General features: G+C 41.6%; 1 protein-coding gene across 1 annotated transcript in view; it reads right to left on the bottom strand.

The window, feature by feature from the left end:
- Window positions 1–23,705, bottom strand: part of ryr2a (ryanodine receptor 2a (cardiac)) — a 301,990-nt gene that overhangs the window by 238,016 nt on the left and 40,269 nt on the right. The window contains exon 2 of the mRNA XM_047377164.1: window positions 8,088–8,207. Coding sequence (XP_047233120.1) covers window positions 8,088–8,207 — 120 coding nt within the window. The remainder of the gene's footprint in view (window positions 1–8,087; window positions 8,208–23,705) is intronic.

A 23,705-nucleotide genomic window follows, 5' to 3' on the forward strand; every position in this document is an offset into this window, starting at 1 on the left:
AATGTGAGTAAAGCTCAAAATCATTAGAATATTGTAACGGGTAGTTCAGAAGACCCGATATTTCAGCTGGACACAACTGATAAGATTCAAAAGATTTATTGATCTTTCTTGAAGGCGTTTGGCAGGAACACACAAGTGGTAGCCACGGGAACCTCTGGAGATAGACAAACTGGTTAGTGGCTGAGTGAAGAACTGAGAATATAGCAACACTCACAGTATCTGAGGAGAGAGGCTTGAATCGTGGGTCGGGGCACAGAAGCAAGGTCATGAACAAGGAGGCAGATTTAGGCATACGGATCCAAAGGTTAGGCAGAGAGGGTTGGTCAGGAGGCAGAAGCAAGGTTGTTTGTCCAGAAAGCAGAAGCCAATGAAGTATTCGACGTGGGCAAGGCAGCACGGGACAATCCGTGAATTAAATTGAGATAAGGCAGACAGGCAAGGAAGGAACACTGGATACTACTCACACAAAGGCTTTTGAAAATCTGGCACTGGTTGTCTGAGACAGCTGCTTATAAAGGCAGGAGCACAGGTGAATCAGATGACGAGTAATTAGGGAGCTGGCTGGGAAGGAGAAGGTGAAACCAATCCTCCTAAAAGCTACAGCCCAGAGCAGGCAGACACAGGTAATGCAGACAACCAGTCCAGAAACAGTTCCCTCCTCTCAAGGTCCAGCTCCTGACAGACCTCCAGGTTAATCAGGGTATAACCTATGAAAGGTTCCGATGAGATCCTTATCAATAATAAAGGGTGCAGGGATCCAGCAGCGCTCTTCTGGGCCATAACCCTCCCAGTCTAACAAATATTGAAAACCCCTGCCTCTTCTCCTGGACAGTAGAACGTGACGCACAGTCTAGACAGGCTCGTCATCAAGGAGCTGGTTGGGTGCAGGGGGCCCGGAGGAGAGTTCCAGCTGGGACGGGACGTAGGGCATGACCCGGGATACATGGAACATAGGATGGATTCTCATGGAGTGAGGCAGCTGAAGACGAACTGTGACCGGCTTCACCACTTTGGATATGGGAAATGGCCCACTAAAGGGAGGTGCTAGTTTCTTGCTTTTCACTCACAGGGGAAGGTCCTTGGTGGAGAGCCAAACCTTCTGATCAACTTGGTATGCTGGTGCTGCGATTAGCACCTCTGGATTTCACCTTCGATATAGCAGACATAGTTCTTCTGGCTTTCCTCCATACACGTTGATACCTCATGGCAGCAGCATGAGCAGAGGGGACCTTGGCCTCCCTTTCTTGGAAGGAGGCCCTGTAGGTCCCTGTAATGTTTTGTTGATTCCTGGGTGACAAAACAGACGTGACTTATGGCAGAACAAAAGTACCTTTTGGATCAGATGATCGGGTACAAACAGGCGGTCCTTGGCATGAATCCGGAAGTGGATGGTCTTGAATGACGTTTCTGACCTCCTCTTCCAGTTTCATCATTGTGACTGAAATCCTTACTGAATTCGAGAGAATGAAGTCTTCCACCCAACTGGTCGTAGAATTGGATTTCTCATGAATGCGGGAAAGTACGTCAGGGTTTACATTCTTGCTACTGGGTCTGTAAGATAGAGAAGTTAAAACGTCCAAAAAAACAGAGCCCACCTGGCTGTGTGGGATTAAGTATTTTAGCTGACTTGAGGTACTCCAAATTCTTGTTGTCTGCCCAAACTATAAATGGTTCCTTTGCCCCTTCTAACCAATGTCTCCATTCTTTCAATGAGAGTTTGACAGCCAGCAGTTCACGATCCCCCACATCATAATTCCATTCAGCTGTGGATAAGGTCCTTGAAAAGAAAGCACATGGGTGAACATGACCATCAGGGGATCTTTGGCTGAGAACCACACCTACCCCCATATTAGAAGCATTGACCTCTACTGTGAACTGTCTTTCGGGGTCAGGGGTGTGCAGAACAGGTGCTGTGGTAAACAGAGACTTTAATTTGGTCAACGCCTTATCTGCTTGATTGTTCCACTCAAAACGAGTCTTGGATGAAGTGAATACATGGAGAAGAGAAGCAGGAACCTTTGTAATTGTTTGCGGTCAGATGGTCCATTCGGAAATGGCTGTGGTCTTGGTGGGGTCCATGGTTACTTGGTTTGGGAAGATGACAAAACCCAAAAAGGATATAGTGTTGGTGTGAAACACACATTTCTCTGCTTTGACAAAAAGATGCTGGAGGAGACGAAGGAGCACAGACCGGACATGGAGCTTGTAGGACCCTAGAGAGTGTGAGAAAATCAAAATGTCATCCAGATAAACAATCACATAATGCCCCACCATGTCTGAGTGCATGGTTAACCAATGCTTGGAAAACTGCTGGAGCATTGGTCAGACCAAATGGCATCACCAGATACTCATATATGTCCATTAGGGGTGTTGAATGCAGTCTTCCATTCATACCCCTCTCTGATGCGAACAAGATGATAAGCGTTCGAAGATCCAATTTTGTGAAGTACTGCGCCCCCTAGATAAGATCGAAAGCAGAGTTCATTAGGGGTGGTGGATAACGGTTCTTTACCAATATATTATTGAGATCTCTAATCAATGCATGGTCTGAGAGATCCGTCCTTCTTGCCCACAAAAACGAATCCAGCTCCAGCAGGGGAGGATGAAGGACGAATGATGCCAGCCTTTAAAGAATCCTTTACGCAAGTCTTCATGATGAGAGTCTTAGGAGCAGACAGCGAGTAAAGGTGCCCTCTAGGGGGTGACGTACCTGGGAGCAGATCAATGACACAATCACAAGGTTGGTGAGGAGAAAAGTGCAGAGGCTCGAGATTTGTTGAATACTTCCTTAAGATCATGGTATTCCGCAGGAACTTTAGCCAGGTCCGGGTAGGTCTCCTCTATGGAGCGGACGACCTCAGGGAAAGGACAAGCAGAGAGTAAACAGAAACCAAACATGTCTTAGACCAACCCAAATTGTGTTATTCTGCCAGTCAATGTGAGGATTGTGTTTCCTCAATCAGGTGGTTCCCAGAACAATGGGTAACTGAATTATGATGAAGGGGATCTCTTCATGATGGTTACCCCAAATAGACAAACTGATGCTCTCAGTGATTTGGGCAGTACTTGACAGATGATGGCCATCCAGGGCTAAAACACTGTGTGAGGAAGAGGCTGGAAAGAGCTTGATGTCGAGCTGCTTAGCATATGACTCATCCATTAACTTAGTGTCTGCTCCAGACTCAGTGAACTCTGAGGCCTGGTGAGAAACAGAAGAAACCACAAGGTTAGCAGGAAAGGATTTCATGGAAGTGAAGGAGGAAACTCTGCTTTGACTAAGCATGGTCTTCCTCTGACCTTTCTTCAAACATTCTGAAATCTTGTGACCCTTCTCCGCACAGCAGAAACACTCCTGCGGGAGCATTCGGACCCAGATACCTTGGTGCAACCCAGTTACATGGGCTCAGGATCAGCAAGGCATTCTGGAGAAATTATATTGTTAGAATCCGATGAATGAGGGGTTAATCCTCTGGAAACAGACTGGGCCTCCCTATGACCTCTCTCTCTTATTCGTTCTGAGAGACGAAGGCCAATGCGAGTAGCTAAATCTTCCAACTCCTTCAAAGATATAGGATACTCATGGGCAGCAAGCTCATTTTTAATTTCTTCATTGAGACCTTGAACACATCCATGAATGACTCCTGATTCCACTGACTATCAGTAGTGATTTATTGGAAGTCAATAATGTATTGTGTCACACTTCTCTTGCCTTGCTTCATAGATAGTAAGCCTCCAGCTGCTTCACGCTCAGGGAGAACAGGGTCAAAAATTCTAATCAGCTCTTTAGAGAAAGCAGCAAATGAGTGACATGAAAAAGACCCATTCTGCCATTCTGCAGTAACCCACTCATTGGCTCTGCCTGTAAGAAGTGAAATCACAAAAGCCACTTCAGATCTTTGTGGGAAATGATGAGGGCTGGAGCTCAAAGTGAATTTCACGTTGGGTTAGGAAAGCTCTGCACTGATCAGGTTCTCCTTTAAACAATTCTGGAGGAGTCAAACGAGGTTCCCTGGTGGCAGGAACTGGTACTGCAGCCTGGGAGGCAGGTTCAGGACACTGGGAGATCTGAGGAGCACTGAGAGAAGGCAGGTCACGTAACAACCCCAAAATCTCATTCATTCCTGCATCATGTCGGAAAATTGAATTTTCATCTCATGCACGCCACTGTTGTGCCGGCGAAGGGTCAATTTTGGCCAGATTTTTCTGTAACAGATAGTTCAGAAGACCCAAAATTTCAGTCAGACACAACTGATAAGATTCAAAAGATTTTTTGATCTTTCTGGAAGATGTTTGGCAGGAAACCACCAGTGGTAGGCACGGGATGCCTCTGAAGATAGACAGACTGGTTATGGCAGAGTGAAGAACTGAGAATACAGGTCCTTCTCAAAATATTAGCATATTGTGATAAAGTTCATTATTTTCCATAATGTCATGATGAAAATTTAACATTCATATATTTTAGATGCATTGCACACTAACTGAAATATTTCAGGTCTTTTATTGTCTTAATATGGATGATTGTGGCATACAGCTCATGAAAACCCAAAATTCCTATCTCACAAAATTAGCATATTTCATCCAACCAATAAAAGAAAAGTGTTTTTAATACAAAAAACGTCAACCTTCAAATAATCATGTACAGTTATACACTCAATACTTGGTCGGGAATCCTTTTGCAGAAATGACTGCTTCAATGCGGCGTGGCATGGAGGCAATCAGCCTGTGGCACTGCTGAGGTCTTATGGAGGCCCAGGATGCTTCGATAGCGGCCTATAGCTCATCCAGAATGTTGGGTTTTGAGTTTCTCAACGTTCTCTTCACAATATCCCACAGATTCTCTATGGGGTTCAGGTCAGGAGAGTTGGCAGGCCAATTGAGCACAGTGATACCATGGTCAGTAAACCATTTACCAGTGGTTTTGGCACTGTGAGCAGGTGCCAGGTTGTGCTGAAAAATGAAATCTTAATCTCCGTAAAGCTTTTCAGCAGATGGAAGCATGAAGTGCTCCAAAATCTCCTGATAGCTCGCTGCATTGACCCTGCCCTTGATAAAACACAGTGGACCAACACCAGCAGCTGACACGGCACCCCAGACCATCACTGACTGTGGGTACTTGACACTGGACTTCTGGCATTTTGGCATTTCCTTCTCCCCAGTCTTCCTCCAGACTCTGGCACCTTGATTTCCGAATGACATGCAGAATTTGCTTTCATCCGAAAAAAGTACTTTGGACACTGAGCAACAGTCCAGTGCTGCTTCTCTGTAGCCCAGGTCAGGCGCTTCTGCTGCTGTTTCTGGTTCAAAAGTGGCTTGACCTGGGGAATGCGGCACCTGTAGCCCATTTCCTGCACACGCCTGTGCACGGTGGCTCTGGATGTTTCTACTCCAGACTCAGTCCACTGCTTCCGCAGGTCCCCCAAGGTCTGGAATCGGCCCTTCTCCACAATCTTCCTCAGGGTCCGGTCACTTCTTCTCGTTGTGCAGCGTTTTCTGCCACACTTTTTCCTTCCCACAGACTTCCCACTGAGGTGCCTTGATACAGCACTTTGGGAACAGCCTATTTGTTCAGAAATGTATTTCTGTGTCTTACCCTCTTGCTTGAGGGTGTCAATAGTGGCCTTCTGGATAGCAGTCAGGTCGGCAGTCTTACCCATGATTGGGGTTTTGAGTGATGAACCAGGCTGGGAGTTTTAAAGGCCTCAGGAATCTTTTGCAGGTGTTTAGAGTTAACTCGTTGATTCAGATGATTAGGTTCATAGCTCGTTTAGAGACCCTTTTAATGATATGCTAATTTTGTGAGATATGAATTTTGGGTTTTCATGAGCTGTATGCCAAAATCATCCGTATTAAGACAATAAAAGACCTGAAATATTTCAGTTAGTGTGCAATGAATCTAAAATATATGAATGTTAAATTTTCATCATGACATTATGGAAAATAACTAACTTTATCACAATATGCTAATATTTTGAGAAGGACCTGTATAGCAAAAACTCAGAAATAAACCCACTAACCTTTTCAGAATCCGTGAGAGGATCAGGAAACGGAATTTCGGTTCCTCAGTGTGATTGTCAGGAGGCAGCAGGGCAACGTCACACTGGCTGTCAGGTTTGCAAACTCAGTGACTGATCAGAAGGCAGTGGTCAGGGGACAGAAACAGGGTCAGAGCCGGGAGGACAGAAACACGCAACAGGATCCGAGGGGAGAGGCTTGAATCGTGGTTTGGAGCATAGAATCGAGGTCATGAACGGGGAGGCAGATTTAGGCATACGGATCCAAAGGTTAGGCAGTGAGGGTTGGTCATTAGGCAGAAGCAAGGTCGTTTGTCCAGAAAACAGAAGCCAAGGAAGCAAGGAACGCTGGATACTACTCACACAAAGGTTTTCGAAATTCTGGCACTGGTTGTCTGTCAGAGAGCTGCTTATAAATGCAGGAGCACAGGTGAATCAGATGACGAGTAATTAAGGCGCTGGCTGGGAAGGAGAAGGTGAAACCAATCCTCCTAAAAGCTGCACCCCAGAGCAGGCAGACACAAGTAATGCAGACAACCAGTGCAGAATCATAACAAATAGTTTTTATTTCCAATCCTTGGGAACACTGAACAGTCAGTCAGTCAGTCATTTTCTATCGTTTATTCCATAGTGGGTCACGGGGGAGCTGGTGTCTATCTCCAGCAGTCTATGGGCGAAAGGCGGGGTACACCCTGGACAGGTCGCCGGAACACTGAACACTATATTCTAAATCAATGCAACAAGACAAATGATCAATCTTTTAATCACTTTACAGAAAATTGAAGAAAAATGAACAATAAGCTGTTCAAAAAAACAAGTCTGCATTTTCTTTACAAACTCAGATATTTACTGTATAAAATGAAAAATGTTTAGGATTTATAATGGCTGTGAATCACTGAACTAATATTTAGTTGTAGAACCACTGGTTCTAAGAACTGCTTCACATCCGTGTTGCATAGAGTCAAGCCGGTTCTGGCTCCTGTGAACAGGTATTTCAGCCAAATCTCCTCTGCATTTCTCGATTGTTCCTCAGAAACAGCATTTTTGGTAAGTCACCCCACAGGTTTTCAACCAGACTGAGGTCCAGGGACTGAAAACTTTGATTCTATTGATCTGGAACCAGAATGCTGCCGGCTTACTGGTGTGTTTGGGTCGTTGTCTTATTTAAACACCCATTTTTTCATCAGCATCAGTCATGTGATAAATAGACCTGACACCACAGGAAGAGAAACATCCCCACATCATGCTGCTTGAACTACCGTGCTTCGCTGTCTTCAAAGTGGACTGTGCTTTCAGTTCAGTGTTTGGGGGTCATCTGACAAATTGTCTGACTAAATGTCTGTCAATCTTACTTTCATCAGTCCTCAAAATGTTTCTTCATTTCTCTTTGATCCAATTGATGTGTTCTTTGGCAGATTGTTTCCTCTTCAGAATGTCTTGTTTTTAACAGTGGGATGTTGCAGGGAATCCTTGCTTGCCGATAGATTAGCTTCACACAGGCCTCTTCTAATTGTCCCAGTCCTCACTGTTACCTTCAGGCCATCTCTGATGACCCTGGAGAAGATCACTGGGTGAGTCTTTGCCATTCTGGCTGTTCTTCCATCCATTCCAGGGGTAGTCTTTGGTTTTCTTCTACATCTGTCTGGTTTTGCTTCTATTTTAAAGTATTGGAGATCTTTTGAGCCGACCAGCATATCTGTACTTCTTCATACGTTTTCCCCTCTTCAGTCAAAGTCCTAATCAAAGTACACTGTTCTTCAGGACAATGCCTGGGACAACTCATTTTATCAGGTTTTCAGAGAGAACTGCATGTACAACATGTGCTGGAGTCACCCTTAAATAAGGGCCACTTGCAATTATTTTAAACACGCCTGTTTCAATCAATTATTCAGTTACCCAGACTCAAGAGTATGCATATACTGAATGTTGGTTCTGTTGGGTTTCTATGACTCTACTACAACTAATGATGATATGATGACTGATGTGGTTGGTCTAGTTGGACTCTATTATTCTGAACACAACTGTACCTGTTGTTAATTATGAGTCATACAGAAATATGCAAACTATATTCAGTACCTTGGAGTTCGAGATGGACTCTAGAAAGCACAGTCTGTTTCCAAAGCCTTCAGCTGCCAGGCAGAGCTTCTGTTGCTCTTTTTGGATGGTAGCCGAGCACTGTAGGACCACTTCGTCATCCTGAACACACAAAACAACAAAGGAAAGAATTTACACATTTAATATCAAAGCTTTTATTCTTTTCCTGATACAATTTACAAAATGTGGCTAATTTACTCAATCCCCTACGCCCCTGACGAAGTCTCCTTGTTTTTTAAAAATCATTGAAGTTGCATATTGTTTCATCAACCCAACAGTTTGAATGTATCATTAAAAGCTACAAATTAATGTGACAATCATGACCAAGTGTGAGACAGACAGACAGACAGACAGACAGACAGACAGACAGAGACAGATTGATCACAGTGTTACAATCAATTTAAAATGGCTCTGCTCTTGTTTCACATTAGCGAATCGTTTTCAAACAGGGACGGAAGCAGGAACCTGTGTTTGTTTCACTAAAGGGAACCACCAGCGACACAACAGTCGTATCACACCACTGTATCCTGCTAATGACGCCCCTAAAATAATCATCTAGAAATAATAAAGTGATCGTTTACTAAGTATGAGCAGAATCAAACTATTGTTGCATCAGGATTATCAGAAGTCTGTAGAAAGGTTATGGTAAGTAACTTCAGAACTGATCAGTTTGATTCACTGAGCAGTACCGGAACCTGAACAGCAACAGCAAATGCTCAGTTCAGGCAGCACAATAGTGTTGTGTATGCGCAGTATTAACGTTATGAAACATGTGAAAGTAGTTCAGTTCATCACATGAGAAATTACACAAACAGGTGCAGTTTCAGAATCTCTTAGAAATGGTCAAAGCTTCATCTTAACAGTGTCAAAGAATTTCATTTCATTGCACTCACAAAGGCCAGATTAACTGAGGGCTGCAGGCAAATACTGTGTTGCATAATATTGTTTCTCTGTAAGCATTGTCCTAACTGAACACTGATCTTTGTAGGGACAAAAGAATCACTTTAAATTCTTTTCCTGTGTAAAAACATGAGAACATCATACATATACTGCATATGCTACAGTACCTGAACAAATATGTGCTTATAATCTGTTTCAGTTAACACTGTAATTGGTTGGATGATGATGTATACCGACTTCACAAGATTGTATCTGATAGAGCATACAGTATGATATGACAGATTCTGGTGAAAGCTAGTGAAATCTTCCAATTCATTACTGACTTTTATTATCTATTATTGCTGTATATTGTGATATGAATATATGTTGTATAATTTAATTCAGTTCAGTAGATACATTCCAGTTAATCCTACTTATCAATCAGTGCAACCAGATTCACTTTATTATTCAGATTGGTAGAACAGTTTTTCTATCTAAGGAAACCCAGCAGATTGCATCGAGTCAGTGACTTGCAGCATTCACTCCTCCTAGATGAACATGTAGAGACAGTGGACAGTCACTGGCGTTGACTTTGCAGCAATCCCTCATACTGAGCATGCATGTAGCGACAGCGGAGAGGAAAAACTCCCTTTTAAGAGGAAGAAACCTCCAGCAGAACCAGGATTAGTGTGAGCGGCCATCAGCCACAACCGATTGGGTGTTTGAGAGAACAGAGCAGCGACACAAAAAGAACACAGAAGCACTGATTCCGGAGTATTTCTATAGGAAAGAAAAGTGAAACATTAATGGTTATAGCTTCTTTAGATAAAGGCTTCATCTAAGGCAGAAAGCAGATGAACTCTGATCCAGTTTTCAAGTCCAGAGGATGAAAGAGAGCACATACAGTTAGTCACAGTAGAAGCTCAGCCAGTAGCTATGTCTAGGAGAGACAGGGTTAAACACTAAAAGGGCCAAGTGTATCATCTGTATAAGGTGAGCATTAAGTTTTTGGCAGCAGCAGCTTGGCCGATGTCCCCCTCCAGGAAGGTGCCACAGCTAAACACAGAGGTAGCTTCAAAGGAAGAGAAAAAAACAGAGAGAGAAAATAGTGAGACTCTAGGAACCACCAGTAAACCTGCAGTCTGAGAACGAAGTGCTCTGTTAGGAACATATGAAACAATCAGATCTCTGATGTATGATGGAGCTAGATCATTAAGGGCTTTATATGTGAGAAGGAGAATTTTTCATTCTATTCTGGATTTAACAGGGAGCCAATGAAGGGAAGCTAAAATGGAAGAAATATGATCACTCTTTTTAATTTTCATCAGAACTCTTGCTGCAGCATTTTGGATCAGCTGAAGGCTTTTAACTGCATTTTGTGGACATCCTGATAGTAAAAAATTACAATAGTCCAGCCTTGAAGTAACAAATGCATGGAGTAGTTTTTCAGCGTCACTCCTGGACAGGATACTTCTAATTTTGGCAATGTTCCGGAGATGAAAGAAGGAAATCCTAGAAACTTGTTTAATATGGGATTTAAATGACATGTCCTGGTCAAAAATAACACAAGATTTTGTACTTTATTACCAGAGGTCAATTTAATGCCATCTTGGTTAAGTGATTGACTAAGTAGTTTCTTTTTCAAACACTCCAGTTCAAAGACGACAACTTTTGTCTTGTCTGAATTTAGAAGCAGAAAATTTAAAGTCCGTCAGTCATTTTCTACCGCTTATTCCATAGTGGGTCACGGGGGAGCTGGTGCCTATCTCCAGCAATCTATGGGCGAGAGGCAGGGTACACCCTGGACAGGTCGCCAGTCTGTTGCAGGGCAACACACAAACAACCACACACACCTAAGGGCAATTTAGAGTTACCAATTAACCTAACAGGCATGTCTTTGGACTGTGGGAGGAATTGAACCCAGGACCTTCTTGCTGCAAGGCAACAGTGCTACCAACTGCACAACCATGCAGCCCAAAATTTAAAGTCATCCACATTTTTATGTCTTCAAGACATGCTTGTAGTCTAACTGGTTGGGCTCATCAGGACTTATGGATAAGTAAAGCTGAGTATCATCAGCGTAACAGTGAAAAGGTATCCCATGCTGCCTGATAATTTTACCTATTGGAAGCATATATATAGTAAAGAGAATTGGCCCAAGTACTGAACCCTGTGGTACTCCACAGTTAACCCTGGAGTTTAAAGATGATTTATCATTTACATGAACAAACTGGAATCTGTCAGACAAATACGATTTAAACCAGCCTAGCGCTGTTCCCCTGATCCCTACAGCATATTCCAGCCTTTCTAAAAAAATATTGTGATCGACTTGGATCAAATGCAGCCCTGAGATGTAACATGTACAGACATCAGTCCATTGTCTAAGACCATAAGGATATCATTAGTGACTTTCAGCAGTGCTGTTTCCATGCTATAATGAGCAGTTCATTACTGTCTAAATGCTCACACACTTAATTAGCAACTATTTTCTCAAGTATTTTAGATAAAAATGAAAGGTTGGATATAGGTCTGTAATTTATTAAGTCATCTTGATCAAGCGAAGGTTTCTTCAGTAAAAGCTTAATACAGCTACCTTAAAAGTCTGTGGTACATAAGCATTTACTAAGGAAAGATCAATTAAATCTAGAATGGGGCTGTTAATCAAAGGGATTGCACTTCCTTAAATAGTTTGGTTGGGATTGGGTCTAACATACAAGTTGAAGGTTTAGATGAAGTTAATATTTTTGACAACTCAGTATATACATGCACACAATCAGAACTTCAGGGACATTATTGTTGACAGATAACTGTATTTCATTAGTCCCACTGATGCAGAAATGGCTGCTCTGTGAGCATCACCCAAAAAACACTGGTGAACCTAAATCTCTATTTTTAACTGTTTAATGTATAGAAACCTTTGCATAATCTCCCTAACCTATTCATCTCCCTACTCTCCTTCTCTCTCACTCTCTCTTTATTTTGCTCCCACTCACTCTCCTCTTGCTCTCTCACCAAAGGGCTGCCTAGTTCGCCCACTTACTGCAGTGCTCAAGTTCCACATCAAAATAAGCCGTTTGTGTTCATGTGCTTGAAAGAACAGCACTGAAACTCCACTGTGGGACTAAAGATCCAAACACAAATCTTGGAATATATACATATTTGTTCTATTCATGTATTTTATTGTCTCCTCCTGTTTTGATTAGATTCCCATGTGAAAATCAATTAAATTAACTTGAATACTACTGGTGCATAGCTTCTGCAGTTAGCAGGGGTCAGATTTGGTTTAAATACCTTAATTAGTTTCATATTAACCACCATTTTGCATGTAGTAAGAGTTCTTTGGTGTTTAAGTAGATGAAGAAGAACACATCTAATACACAACAAATCTAAACCACAGTAGATAATCTATATTGAAACAGTAATTATGTTTATGCATTGGGTAGAGGTTTTTATCCAAAGCAATCTGCAAATGATATGCAATATAATTGCAGTTGTAAGAAAGGAATAATGCAGATGATAGTGTTATTTTCAGTAGAACCTATATTACAATCAGATGATGTTAAAACAGAATAGAGAAAGCTTTACTCTCACATAAAGACAATTATCTAAATAAACTCTGGAGCTGGACGCTCAGGCAGAAAATATGGCAGACAGAAACAATCAATACTTTTCAATCTTGACAACCTAAAGCATTTTCCAAACATTTTTCCAACCCCTTCGAATCAAGAATTTTAAACACAAAGGAGCAAAGGAATTACAGTGAGACAACACAAGATCCATCTTACCCAACCAAGGACATAGTGGTTTTATCATCTACAAATCAGACCAGAAACCTAACTCTGTCTCTCTTGATATCCAGTAGGAATCTTATTATTAGTGCACAACCTCTACAGCTGCATGTTGCCCTGTCATGTGAGATAAAAATGCACAGATTTATTAATGAGTCAACCGACTTATGATGACTTTAACCGTGAAGCATGGACATGAATTAAGTCGGATGGGACAGGGAGCAAAATGTTCAAACAGAACATATCTCCCAAAGGAGCAGTTCTGTTGAATTGTTTGCTGTAGTGTTTGTATCTGAAGGCAGCTGAAAGCACCAGTGGTTAATAGAAGAAAAATCCTTCTAAGGATACAAGTGAAAACAAATAAATGTAGTAAAGGTTTAGTAGGAAAACATTGTCAATATCATAATCTGCCACGGGAAATCATGCTTTGGTTTCATGATCTCAGTGTGTGGGCTGAGGGAATACCATCACACACACAGCCATGTAGGGTTTGATAGAGGCTGTTGTAATGTCTTAATGACACTAGCGCCTGGCAGATGCAATCCCTCCTGCCCACACCCACACACAAAATACCAAGAAGCCTCTGCAGCGTCTCCATGACTATCATTAAGAGGAATCATGCTTTAGTGACATTTATGAAGGCTGACACAAACACAAAAGGTTTTCCCTGCTTGAAGACATCTACGGCCTGTCTGTAAGAGTTTGCATTCCAGCCTTCTATGGAGAGAGAGAGGACCTGACAGGGGAACACACTGAATGACATCACCCAGAAGAATATCAAGAAAAAGGTAGTAGCTCTGATCCACATGTAGAAATGTCACATCTGTATGTCAGTAGAGACATCTGGTTTAACAATGGAGTTTAACTGGTTTTAAAATCTGCCTACAGGTGTTTATTTTTAAAGCTTTATAAGTTTATTTAAAGCTTTATAAGTGGTTCTTAGCTAAAAAACATTACTTTACAACCATCTATTAGGACTGATTGATCCAAAAAAGGTCAGTTTTATATACAAAAAGATAACAACTGCCAATATAGTAACAGCAGTTCAGTACTATTGCAGGGACCTATATTTAAGTAGCCATTCATATAGAGCCCTATGTCAGCAATTCCCAAAGTGGGGGTCAGGACCCACCGGGGTGTCACAAGACACCAAGTGGGGGGTTGCAAGATGATTTTCAGAAACATCGTGATGGGAACCCTGAGGTGTATGGAGGGCCAAAACACCTAATAACCAAGTCGAGCCAAGTCAAGCTGTCTGGACAGGGTCGGTGGTGACTGCTCACTGGGGGGGCAGATTTTTTTAATCAGACCAATCAAAATGTTCTTAAAATCAATAAATGTTTTTTGTCCATTATTAAGGATTACCCCTGAGGAAGCCTGACTGTGGGGTTAACCCCTCTGTGCTCAGAAAAATGCATATACATTTGGAAAAGTTCAAATGCTCACTGTCAGTGTGTTGACACCTGGACCCTAATAGTATGAGTTTAATGCTTGCTGTGGCTGCTTTCTCCTTGCCCAACAATAACGTTTCAGTTGCAGGAAGAGATCAGTTAGCTTGTCAGATAGCTAACTGAGGCTGGGCAGTGAGCACTGAGACGAAGCAGGATCTTTTCATGTTTGTAGTTTTTATCTGCAAGCTTAAAGATGGATAAATGGTATTTCTTAGGAACTGTTACCAATAATACTGGTTATTGATGTCTGTATGTTACTATATTGTAAATATTGAGTTCTGTGGTTTCCAGTCAGGAATTCTTAAATTTGGGAAGCCACCAACCATCATTAGGAAACGTTTCTTTACCAATTAGTAATTTTTTACCAGTATAGGTCAAATGCATTGTTATAAAGTTAATCAATAATCATTGAGGCAGAATGCACATAAAAATCTGACCTCTGCTCTGATTTTGTCTATGATCTCTTTATAATAGAAAAGCTGAATGGGCATCAGTAAAGGTGTCTGTAGATGCTCTGTTTTAATGTCTGTTTATTCTGTCTATTAATCTGTCCTGATGTGTGGGACTTTTGTTTTGTTTTTTAGCTTTTTGGGGGGATTTATCTGTCTTTGGTTTCTATATTTGAATCATTCATTAGTTTTAAGATTCCTTGTGCTTTTATTCAGTACTTTAGTGTTTTATATGTTTGCATTTTGTTCTCTTTTGAGCTAAAATCTTTAGTTTTTAGTTCCATGATCTTGATTCATTTGTATGTTGTGTTTCGTGTTTGCACACTTGTTTTTGTGTTTTTATTTTTCTTGTTCTTTGTGTATTTGATTTATTGTGGTCATGTCATGATCTATAGTATTTTTAGGTTTTGTGTATTCTTTGATTTTCATTAATGGAAGAGTTTATTGTGTTTCCTGTGTTCGCTGATTTAAACCAATACCTTTCCTCAATGTCTTAGCTACCTGCAACACCCAACTGGAGCTGATCTGCTTATTCCCTCCTCTGTCATGCATTCCAGTAATCAGGCTGCCCCAGTTTAAAAACTTCTTGGTTTCCTCAGTCAGTGTTAGACACTCCTGCAACCAGCCTGTTTTGTTCAACCTGGTTCACTTATTTATGGTTTCTTATTTTTAGGATTGTCCCCCGGACAGTTTATTAACACTTGCCTGCGCCCTGCCTCTCTGCACTTGGGTCACTTCTTATGTAAATACAATATGAAAGCTTTCATGGTGAAATCATAGAACATTTATAGACACTTTACTTTTCTAAGGTTAGTAATGTAAGTTTCCTTAACTATCTAAACAAGTAATTGAAAGAATGGAAAAATTTCACCTTTGAACTTTCTGCTTTCTTAACTCCGACCTAACAAAGAACTTGATTTAAGCCCTTTTGTCAATAAGCCTGCATGTTCATAGAAACATATACTGTGTTTTCTGTTTGCATATTGTTGCCATAATATCTCCAAAAATCTGCTTTTAGAGTGATTTCAGCAGCTACTGCCTCAGACTTGCAAAAACCAGATCAGCCTGCTGTGGATCATACTGTGCATGGTCTGTGGTGTGCAGGGGCGCCGAAAAGGGAGAATAAGGAGAAGGATTCTAAGGGCCCATGATTGAAAGGGGCCCAGAGAGGACACTAATACAATTATAATACTGACAAAAGAATATGACACTCAGTAATAAACTTACAATCACACATACATTTATTTACAATGTATTGGTAACACTAAGTTTATTTGTTTTGGAAACATTTCTCAATGCCTCCCCTTCTCTCCATTTATGTAAAATGGGTCCTTCCACCACCTGCTCCGTCAGAAAGCCACAGACAAATTTTCAAAGACAGCGAGTGGAGGTGGAGACGGCAAGATGCCGCATAAGTCAGGGAGCCAAAAAAGGAAAGAGAAAAAGCTCCGACAAGAAAAAGATGCAAAGGGGTAGACAATATGTCACCCAATTCTTTCACAGGCAAGGAGGGTCTGTTAGTGGTAATGTAATAGAAGGTTCTGGAACATTAACCTGTTGCCTATTCCTAACTTTGTCCTAGCTCACTTTTCACCCCATATTAGCACATATTTCTGAAGAAAACTCTGGATGTATACATTTCACTGTTTTAGTTTTACATTTTACATTTACCAAGCTGCTCTGCTAAAAAAACTGACGCATGTTCCAAACAGACACGTCAAGAGCAGCAGCAGGAGCCGTCTGTCAGCTCCCCCCTGCACAATCCCAAGTACCATATGAGGAAGGAGGTGAGCAGTTGTGTGTTAAATTAATTGATTATGATGGAGAGAAAACATTAACGAATAAAAAAATCTTTCTAAATTAAAAAAAAAACAAAACTATAGTTTGTGTTTATTTCAATTTTAATGGTTAAAAAACATCAGCTATCACTGAAATATAATGTTTGGTCAGTAGTTTTGGACCGTCATCCCCCTGCTTTGCAGTATGAACTGAGAACATTTCTAGTGTGTGCAGACTGAGTGACTGCTCTCAATCCAATCGGAGAAATGTTTCCATTTTCTGGAAATCAGAAGATTAAATAGCAACAACCACATAGCCTCATATATGGATTTTTTCACCACAAATCACATGTGAGTCTAAAGTTTTGGAGATAAATTAGACCTGCAAGAAGGCTACAAGAGGGAGGCAGTGAGCGGTGGATTATGGGTAGTAAAATCCCATTTCTCTTTGTTATTTTTGGTGAAATCATCAAAAACAGCTTTAAGTAAAACAAAACGATGAAAGCCCACCTGAAATAATGATTATGTTACCATTACAAATGATATTACAATATAAACTATATATATATATAATTTTTGTATGTCATGTGCACTTCATGTGCTTCCCCTACCAAGTAACTGTCATGTTTTTCTTCTCACAAATATGAGAATGATAACCAAAAATACCATTGAAATTCATAGTTTTATGTAAAACAGTATAAAAATTTCCTGCCGGCCTATTGGACGGCTATCAGGGGAGCCCCAGTAAGATTTATTTTCATGTAGCCCAAAAACCCTGGCAGCGCCCCTGGCTGTGTGTGTAAATGTGCTCTCCAAGCTGCCAGGGTTGCTGATCATCAGCAGTTTGGAGGACTTACACACAGGCACTGGCAGTAGGCAGGTCAGTGTGGGTGGGTTTAAACGCTTTGATGGAGAGGAAGAGGAGAAAGAGAGGAGTACTTCAGTGATGATGTAATCGGAGAAGGGTCAGGAGAAAACAGAGATTCACTTGAATCGGATCAGACACTTTACAGCAACTCATTTACAGTGTAGGTATTTCTGAAAGGTTTATTTTCAACAACATCATGAGTGTACTACTACTAATAAAAAAAAGTTGACTTTGTCTCAGTTATTCGTACAACCCCATTTCTTAGAAAAGTGAAGATGCTGAGTAAGATGGAAATAATATAAACATTGTGTGGAGGATGTTGATGAAATGGTTGTAGTTCATAGGCACTTATCAGAATCAGAAAAGCTTTATTGCCAAGTACGTTTTTGGACATACAAGGAATTTGTTTTGGCATAGTTGGTGCAATACAAGACAAATCCAACAGTATAAACATATCCACAATATAATATAAATATATGTGCACAGTTTTAAGTGAGTGAGAGTAAAATGTAGAGCAGTATAGGATGCCAGAGCGGTACAACAGTGCAGGTGATCAGTGTGTAAGTATGGCAGTGCGAGTAAAGCAGGCGTCCAAGCTGAGCGTTAATGTAACGCATAGAGTTATAAGTTACAAGTGTCCTGTCAGCAAAAAAAGGGGGGTGTGGGGGAAAGGGAGAGTGTCAGGGTGGTTTCTGGGCTTTGTTAACAAGGCTGGTGGCAGATGGGAAAAACCTGTTCTTGTGGCGTGAGGTTTTGGTCTGGATGGACCGCAGTCTCCTGCCAGAGGGGAGAGTCTCAAAGAGTCTGTGACCAGGGTGGGAGGGATCAGCCAGAATCTTCCCTGCCCGCTTCAGGGTCCTGGAGGTGTACAGTTCCTGGAGCGACAGTAGACTGCAGCCAATCACCTTCTCAGCAGACCGAATGACACGCTGCAGCCTGCCCTTATCCTTGGCTGTAGCAGCGGCGTACCAGATGGTGATGGAGGAGGTGAGGATGGACTCAATGATGGCTGTGTAGAAGTGCACCATCATAGTCTTTGGCAGGTTGAATTTTTTCAGCTGCCGCAGGAAGAACATCCTCTGCTGGGCTTTCTTGATGAGGGAGCTGATGTTTGGCTCCCACTTGAGATCCTGGGAGATGATGGTTCCCAGGAAGCGGAAAGATTCCACAGTGTCAATTGTGGAGTCACAGAGGGTGATGGGGGCAGGTGGGGCTGGGTTCTGCCTGAAGTCCACAACCATCTCCACTGTCTTTAGAGCGTTGAGCTCAAGGTTGTTCTGGCTGCACCAGTCCAACAGATGGTTCACCTCCCATCTGTACGCAGACTCGTCACCATCAGAGATGAGTCCGATCAGGGTGGTGTCGTCCGCAAACTTCAGAAGCTTGACAGACTGGTGACTGGAGGTGCAGCTGTTGGTGTACAGGGAGAAGAGCACAGGAGAGAGAACACAGCCTTGGGCGGAACCGGTGCTGATGGTCAGGGAGTCAGAGACGTGCTTCCCCAGCCTCACGCGCTGCTTCCTGTCAGACAGGAAGTCAGTGATCCACCTGCAGGTGGAGTCGGGCACACTCAGCTGGGAGAGCTTCTCCTGGAGCAGAGCTGGGACGATGGTGTTGAAGGCAGAGCTGAAATCCACAAACAGGATCCTGGCATAGGTTCCTGTGGAGTCCAGGTGCCGGAGGATGAAGTGAAGGCTTATTGTAAGGCTATTGTTCTCTCTGACATCCTGTTCTTAATGAAACAACAGAGGTTTAACATGATAATATTAGCTAGCCTCTGGAACATGTTGCAAAGAGCTTGCCAATTGTACAAATGAAACAGCATTACCTTAATAAGACTAATGATGTCACCACTTTGTTGTCCACGCCATAACTTTCCATTGTTTTTAAAACTGAAAGTATTTCTACTTAGGACTTTAGGTCCTTTTAACTTATTTTTTAACAGTATAAAAGAACATTTTAGCGGCTTTAAAAATGTAACTTTTAAAAACCTTGGTATGCATTGACCAATGGAGTTTAACTCAAACCCCTTTAGGTTCAGATTGTGGAGTGTCCCAAGATGAAGGAGGGTAAAATTCCTAGAATCATCTCTTTCGTTGAAAGAGCATTTCAGCTGCATGATGTCAATTGTTTGATAACTAGCATCAAATTGAAATGTATCTAAGGGCGCATTCACACTGTGGTCCTGGCCAGGGATCGGCCTAGGGATCAGTAAACGTTGGTCCGGTTTGCATTCACAGAGATTTTTTAGATCAGACCAAACAAAGTCATGCAGTTCCAGCAGATTGTTTCAGGGGAAGTATTGTGTTGATGCAGAAGAAAAAAGCATGAAGAAAGTCTGTCTCATCGGGCTTTCTGTTGCTGCTTTAAGATGTAGTTGTGCACCTGCACATCTTCACCACTCCATATGGCCTATGGTCGCCTATAACTGACAAAATTCTGCAAGCAAAAAAGAGATCCGCACGAGCAGGATATCGATCGGCGCACGCAAGCGAGCAGTGTTTGTCTGCTTGCGCACAAGCAAGAAGGATTTCGATCCACGTGTGAGCGAGCAGGACAGATATTGCTTTTTGGCAGTGGATGGGCGGATTGTCGGCATCATGTCGTAACAAGGCAACCACCCGCCGGGCAGCATTTTGTAACTGTGCCTGTCATAAATACATAAACAGGCGCAACTCTGATTCTATTGCTCCAGCGGCTCTCTGCCACCATCAGCCAATCACAAACAGCTATTTTTCATCCAATCAGAGTATTCATTGCTGTGGCGGACAGAAGGAAACGCGTAGCAAAGCTACAAGCGCTCTCTACAAAATGGATTTGGCCAGGCCACAAAGGGGTCGTCTTCAAAGACGAGTGAAATCAGCACCAGTGGCGTCAAACAGCAGAGTCGGTGGTATGGTGTGGCATATTTTAAATGACTGACTGGCAAGGCAATCTTTTTCTCTCTTTGGCACCATGAACTTTTTGTTTTTTTCGCCTATTTGTCCTACTTGCTTCAAGCCTGTAAAACTATTTATGTAAACCTTATTAAAGGAGCTAGGTGCTGTTATTGAAGGCCACAGACATGTACACTGGGAATCATGACAATTTTGTTGGTGAGTTATGTGTTTGTCTCCAAATAGTGTTCCATTACATTCTCATTAGTCACTGCTTGTCATTTTCCTGGTTTGTGACTATAAAAGGCAGCACTGTGTATCACCTGGGCAAAACAACCTGATTCTTCCAGGTCTGTCATCTTTGTTCTCTTTATGTGTCCTGGTTTGAAGCACGAGGCCATACGTGATCTTATATTATGCACCAAGTCTTATTTTTAAATTGACGCTGGTAAAAACAGACACATCACCAGCAACTTTTCTGAGCAACTCAGAGATGTTTTTCTCTCTGTAGGTCTGTCGCCTCCTTTTCTTCTGCAGTCTGCATCACATCACCAGAACTATTAGAGCACAGGCTTTGCTCCAGATTTGATGACATATCTTTAGAGCTCACGTGGCAGCGATATGTTTCGTCCTGTTCAATATTGCTCTGCATTGTTGGAAAATGTATTAATTAAGATGCCAAATGAATACAGCCAATACCATTACAATACATTTAACCATTAGATCAGACTACAGACTTCCATGTAGGGAAGATAATTTTTTTTATCATTTTTGCTTTCCCAAGTTATTTAGCTGATAATGATTGAGGCTGGCTTTACGCAGGGGCAAGAGCGGGCAATGCTTTCTCAAACAAATGCCTGGCCCCCTCAAATCAATTCTCAATCACAAGCCCCCACCTTACCTCTCCCTCCTCCTACTCTTACACTTACTTACAACCACTTTTTTGAATGTCTTGTAACTCTCACAATAAGGAGTTGATAATAGAAACAAACATACAGTATTTTAAAATTCCAGCATGCTGACCAACACTCTGTCCTTTGTAGGTAAAAGATACTTTAACTCAAGGAGCTCTTTTCATGCAAGCATTTCTACTTCAACAGTTGAGAAATCATTTTGCTCGTTAGTTAACATTACAGGCTAATGTATGTTGAAGGCTAAATATAATGCTCTATGATATAGAGCAGCAAACAAAAAGTAGTAAAGTAGGTTTGTGATTTGCAATGAAAGTTGAGCTACATGAAAGTGTGCTGAGTTATATTGATATTGGTAATGTTATATTTTTAATGTAATGTTTCAACTCTGTCAGAAAACAGTCAAATAATGTATACTGTTTTCTCACCTGATTCAGTGTCTCTTTTGATTATGCTGTATAGCAGAACATTGATTTATTTCTTTTAAAAATGTTGCAGCAAAATGCCAAGAAAATCTAGGCTATAAAAGCACAAATATATCCTGTTTTTTTTTTTATTGTATAAATAAATTTGGCAATAGATGCCTTTTTCTGGCTTTAGCACCTGCCTCCACAAATGTCTGTGCATGTTCTGACCAGCAGCAGTTAGAATTGGCATCTGGTGCTGGTCTGGTTTTAGCTTTCTGGATATTTATTGTATTTTCACCCTTCAGCATGATGCCATTTCTCAATATTAGGTCAAAGCTCAACAAAGTAAAGGCTCCACCTTATTCTATATTAGAAGAACTCTTAACAGCGTTATTGACATTTACAATTGATCAATCTAATTTCACAGTGACAGCTGATTAACCAATGACCATCACTGATTGATGATGTCAAGTTCAACAGATTCTCTTGAATTATGAATTATTGATATGAGTAAAAGAAAAAAACATTTTGAGATTTTTAAATGTGTAGGTTTTTACTTTTCTGCCACACAATGACAACTGTTTTGATAGAATTTTCCCATTAATAATTTCTGAAAACCCTCCAAAGGTGAAAAGCAGCCCAACAACCTGCCCAAAGCTATTTTGTTTCCAGCCCAACGTGTTCAAAAGAAGCCCAACTGGGAGTCTGGCAAATTGCACAGTACTACACCGTTTACCCCATTCCCATAAAGAAAACACTAATCAACAACAACAATAGAGCATAATGTGTACACCTGATGATGCCACCTTAACATTTCTGCCTGCCCCCTCATATATGCATACCTAGAACTGTCCCTGATAATGATTATTTTAAAACCCAGGAGAGATTTTATAAATTTATATAAAAAAATGTATTACTGTAATATAAAAAGTGGAGAACAATAAATGTTTTAGAACTTACATTTTTCTTGTTTTTTTGCTCAGAAACAACAATATAAAAACTAGAAATGTCCTGATCTAATTCAGGTATCGGCACAGGGCCCCAATCACAGGTTTTCAATGATCAGTCTGAGGCGTCCTGGATGAAGGTACCTGTTGGAGGCCTGCTGTCTGTGATTATGTTGGCTGAAAAACCAGAAACTGTTTTATTGTTAAAGCAGATCATTTGTTAATTTAGTTTTCTCAGAAGTTGAGCTTTATTTACCCCTGATGATAACATTAACAGTATCACTTTGGTTCTGTTCAGACCTAGATTTAACCTGGCTGAACTTGCTGAAAGGAAACAACTCTAACAGCAACCATTCATGCCTGGCATTACAACCTGTTCTGAGATCGGATCACATTCACAAAGACATGACAAAGAGTGGGCTGTTGGCTGAACAATAAAAAGGCACAGATGAAGAATCCTGTTGGATGAGAGGTGAAATGTTTTCATGAAACAAGAGAAGAAGTCCAGGTGCCGAAGGATTGTCATGTTCTGGAGAATCTACACAAACAGATAAACAAGCTTGCTGATGCTTCTGGAACAACGCCGTTCTTTTACACAGGAGAGTTCCAACAATTAAATCATTTTTGCACTTGTATTGTGCTTTATCAAGTCCAAGGACCCCAAAGCGCTTTACACTACAATCAGTCATCCACCATTCATACACACATTTGCACACTGACAGTGGTGAGTTACATTGTAGCCACAGCTGCCCTGTGGCAGAGTGACAGAAGTGAGGCTGCCATACCATCGGAGCCACCAAGCCCTCTGACCACCATCAGCAGGCAAAGTGGGTGAAGTGTCTTGCCCAAGGACATGAGGAGGACAGAGCGGGGTTTCGAACCTGCAACAGGACAAACCCCTACCACCGTCACCACCAATTGGTTTCAGACTACCACACTCGTGCAGCTAAAACTATCTGAAGTCATTTCTGAAGGTGTTCTAAAGAAAATAGTCCTTAATGCATCTTAAATGTGTTTACGCCTGTATTTAGCTCTGTCCAGAACCGATTGGATCACTCAGGATGCATGTTAGTACCAGATGTGAATGGGGTATCTGTCTATGTTCCTCTGCCCACTGAGCACAGGTATACACAGACCGCTCTCACTGCAGGGGAGAATAACTTAAACCCTTGTTAAATGTTACTGAAAAATCAATGTGCAGAGGTTTAGCTACGGGGAAATAAGTTTTGTTTCCACATGATTAACG

This window comes from Girardinichthys multiradiatus, chromosome 10, assembly GCF_021462225.1.
Source record: "Girardinichthys multiradiatus isolate DD_20200921_A chromosome 10, DD_fGirMul_XY1, whole genome shotgun sequence".
NCBI classification, from domain to species: domain Eukaryota; kingdom Metazoa; phylum Chordata; class Actinopteri; order Cyprinodontiformes; family Goodeidae; genus Girardinichthys; species Girardinichthys multiradiatus.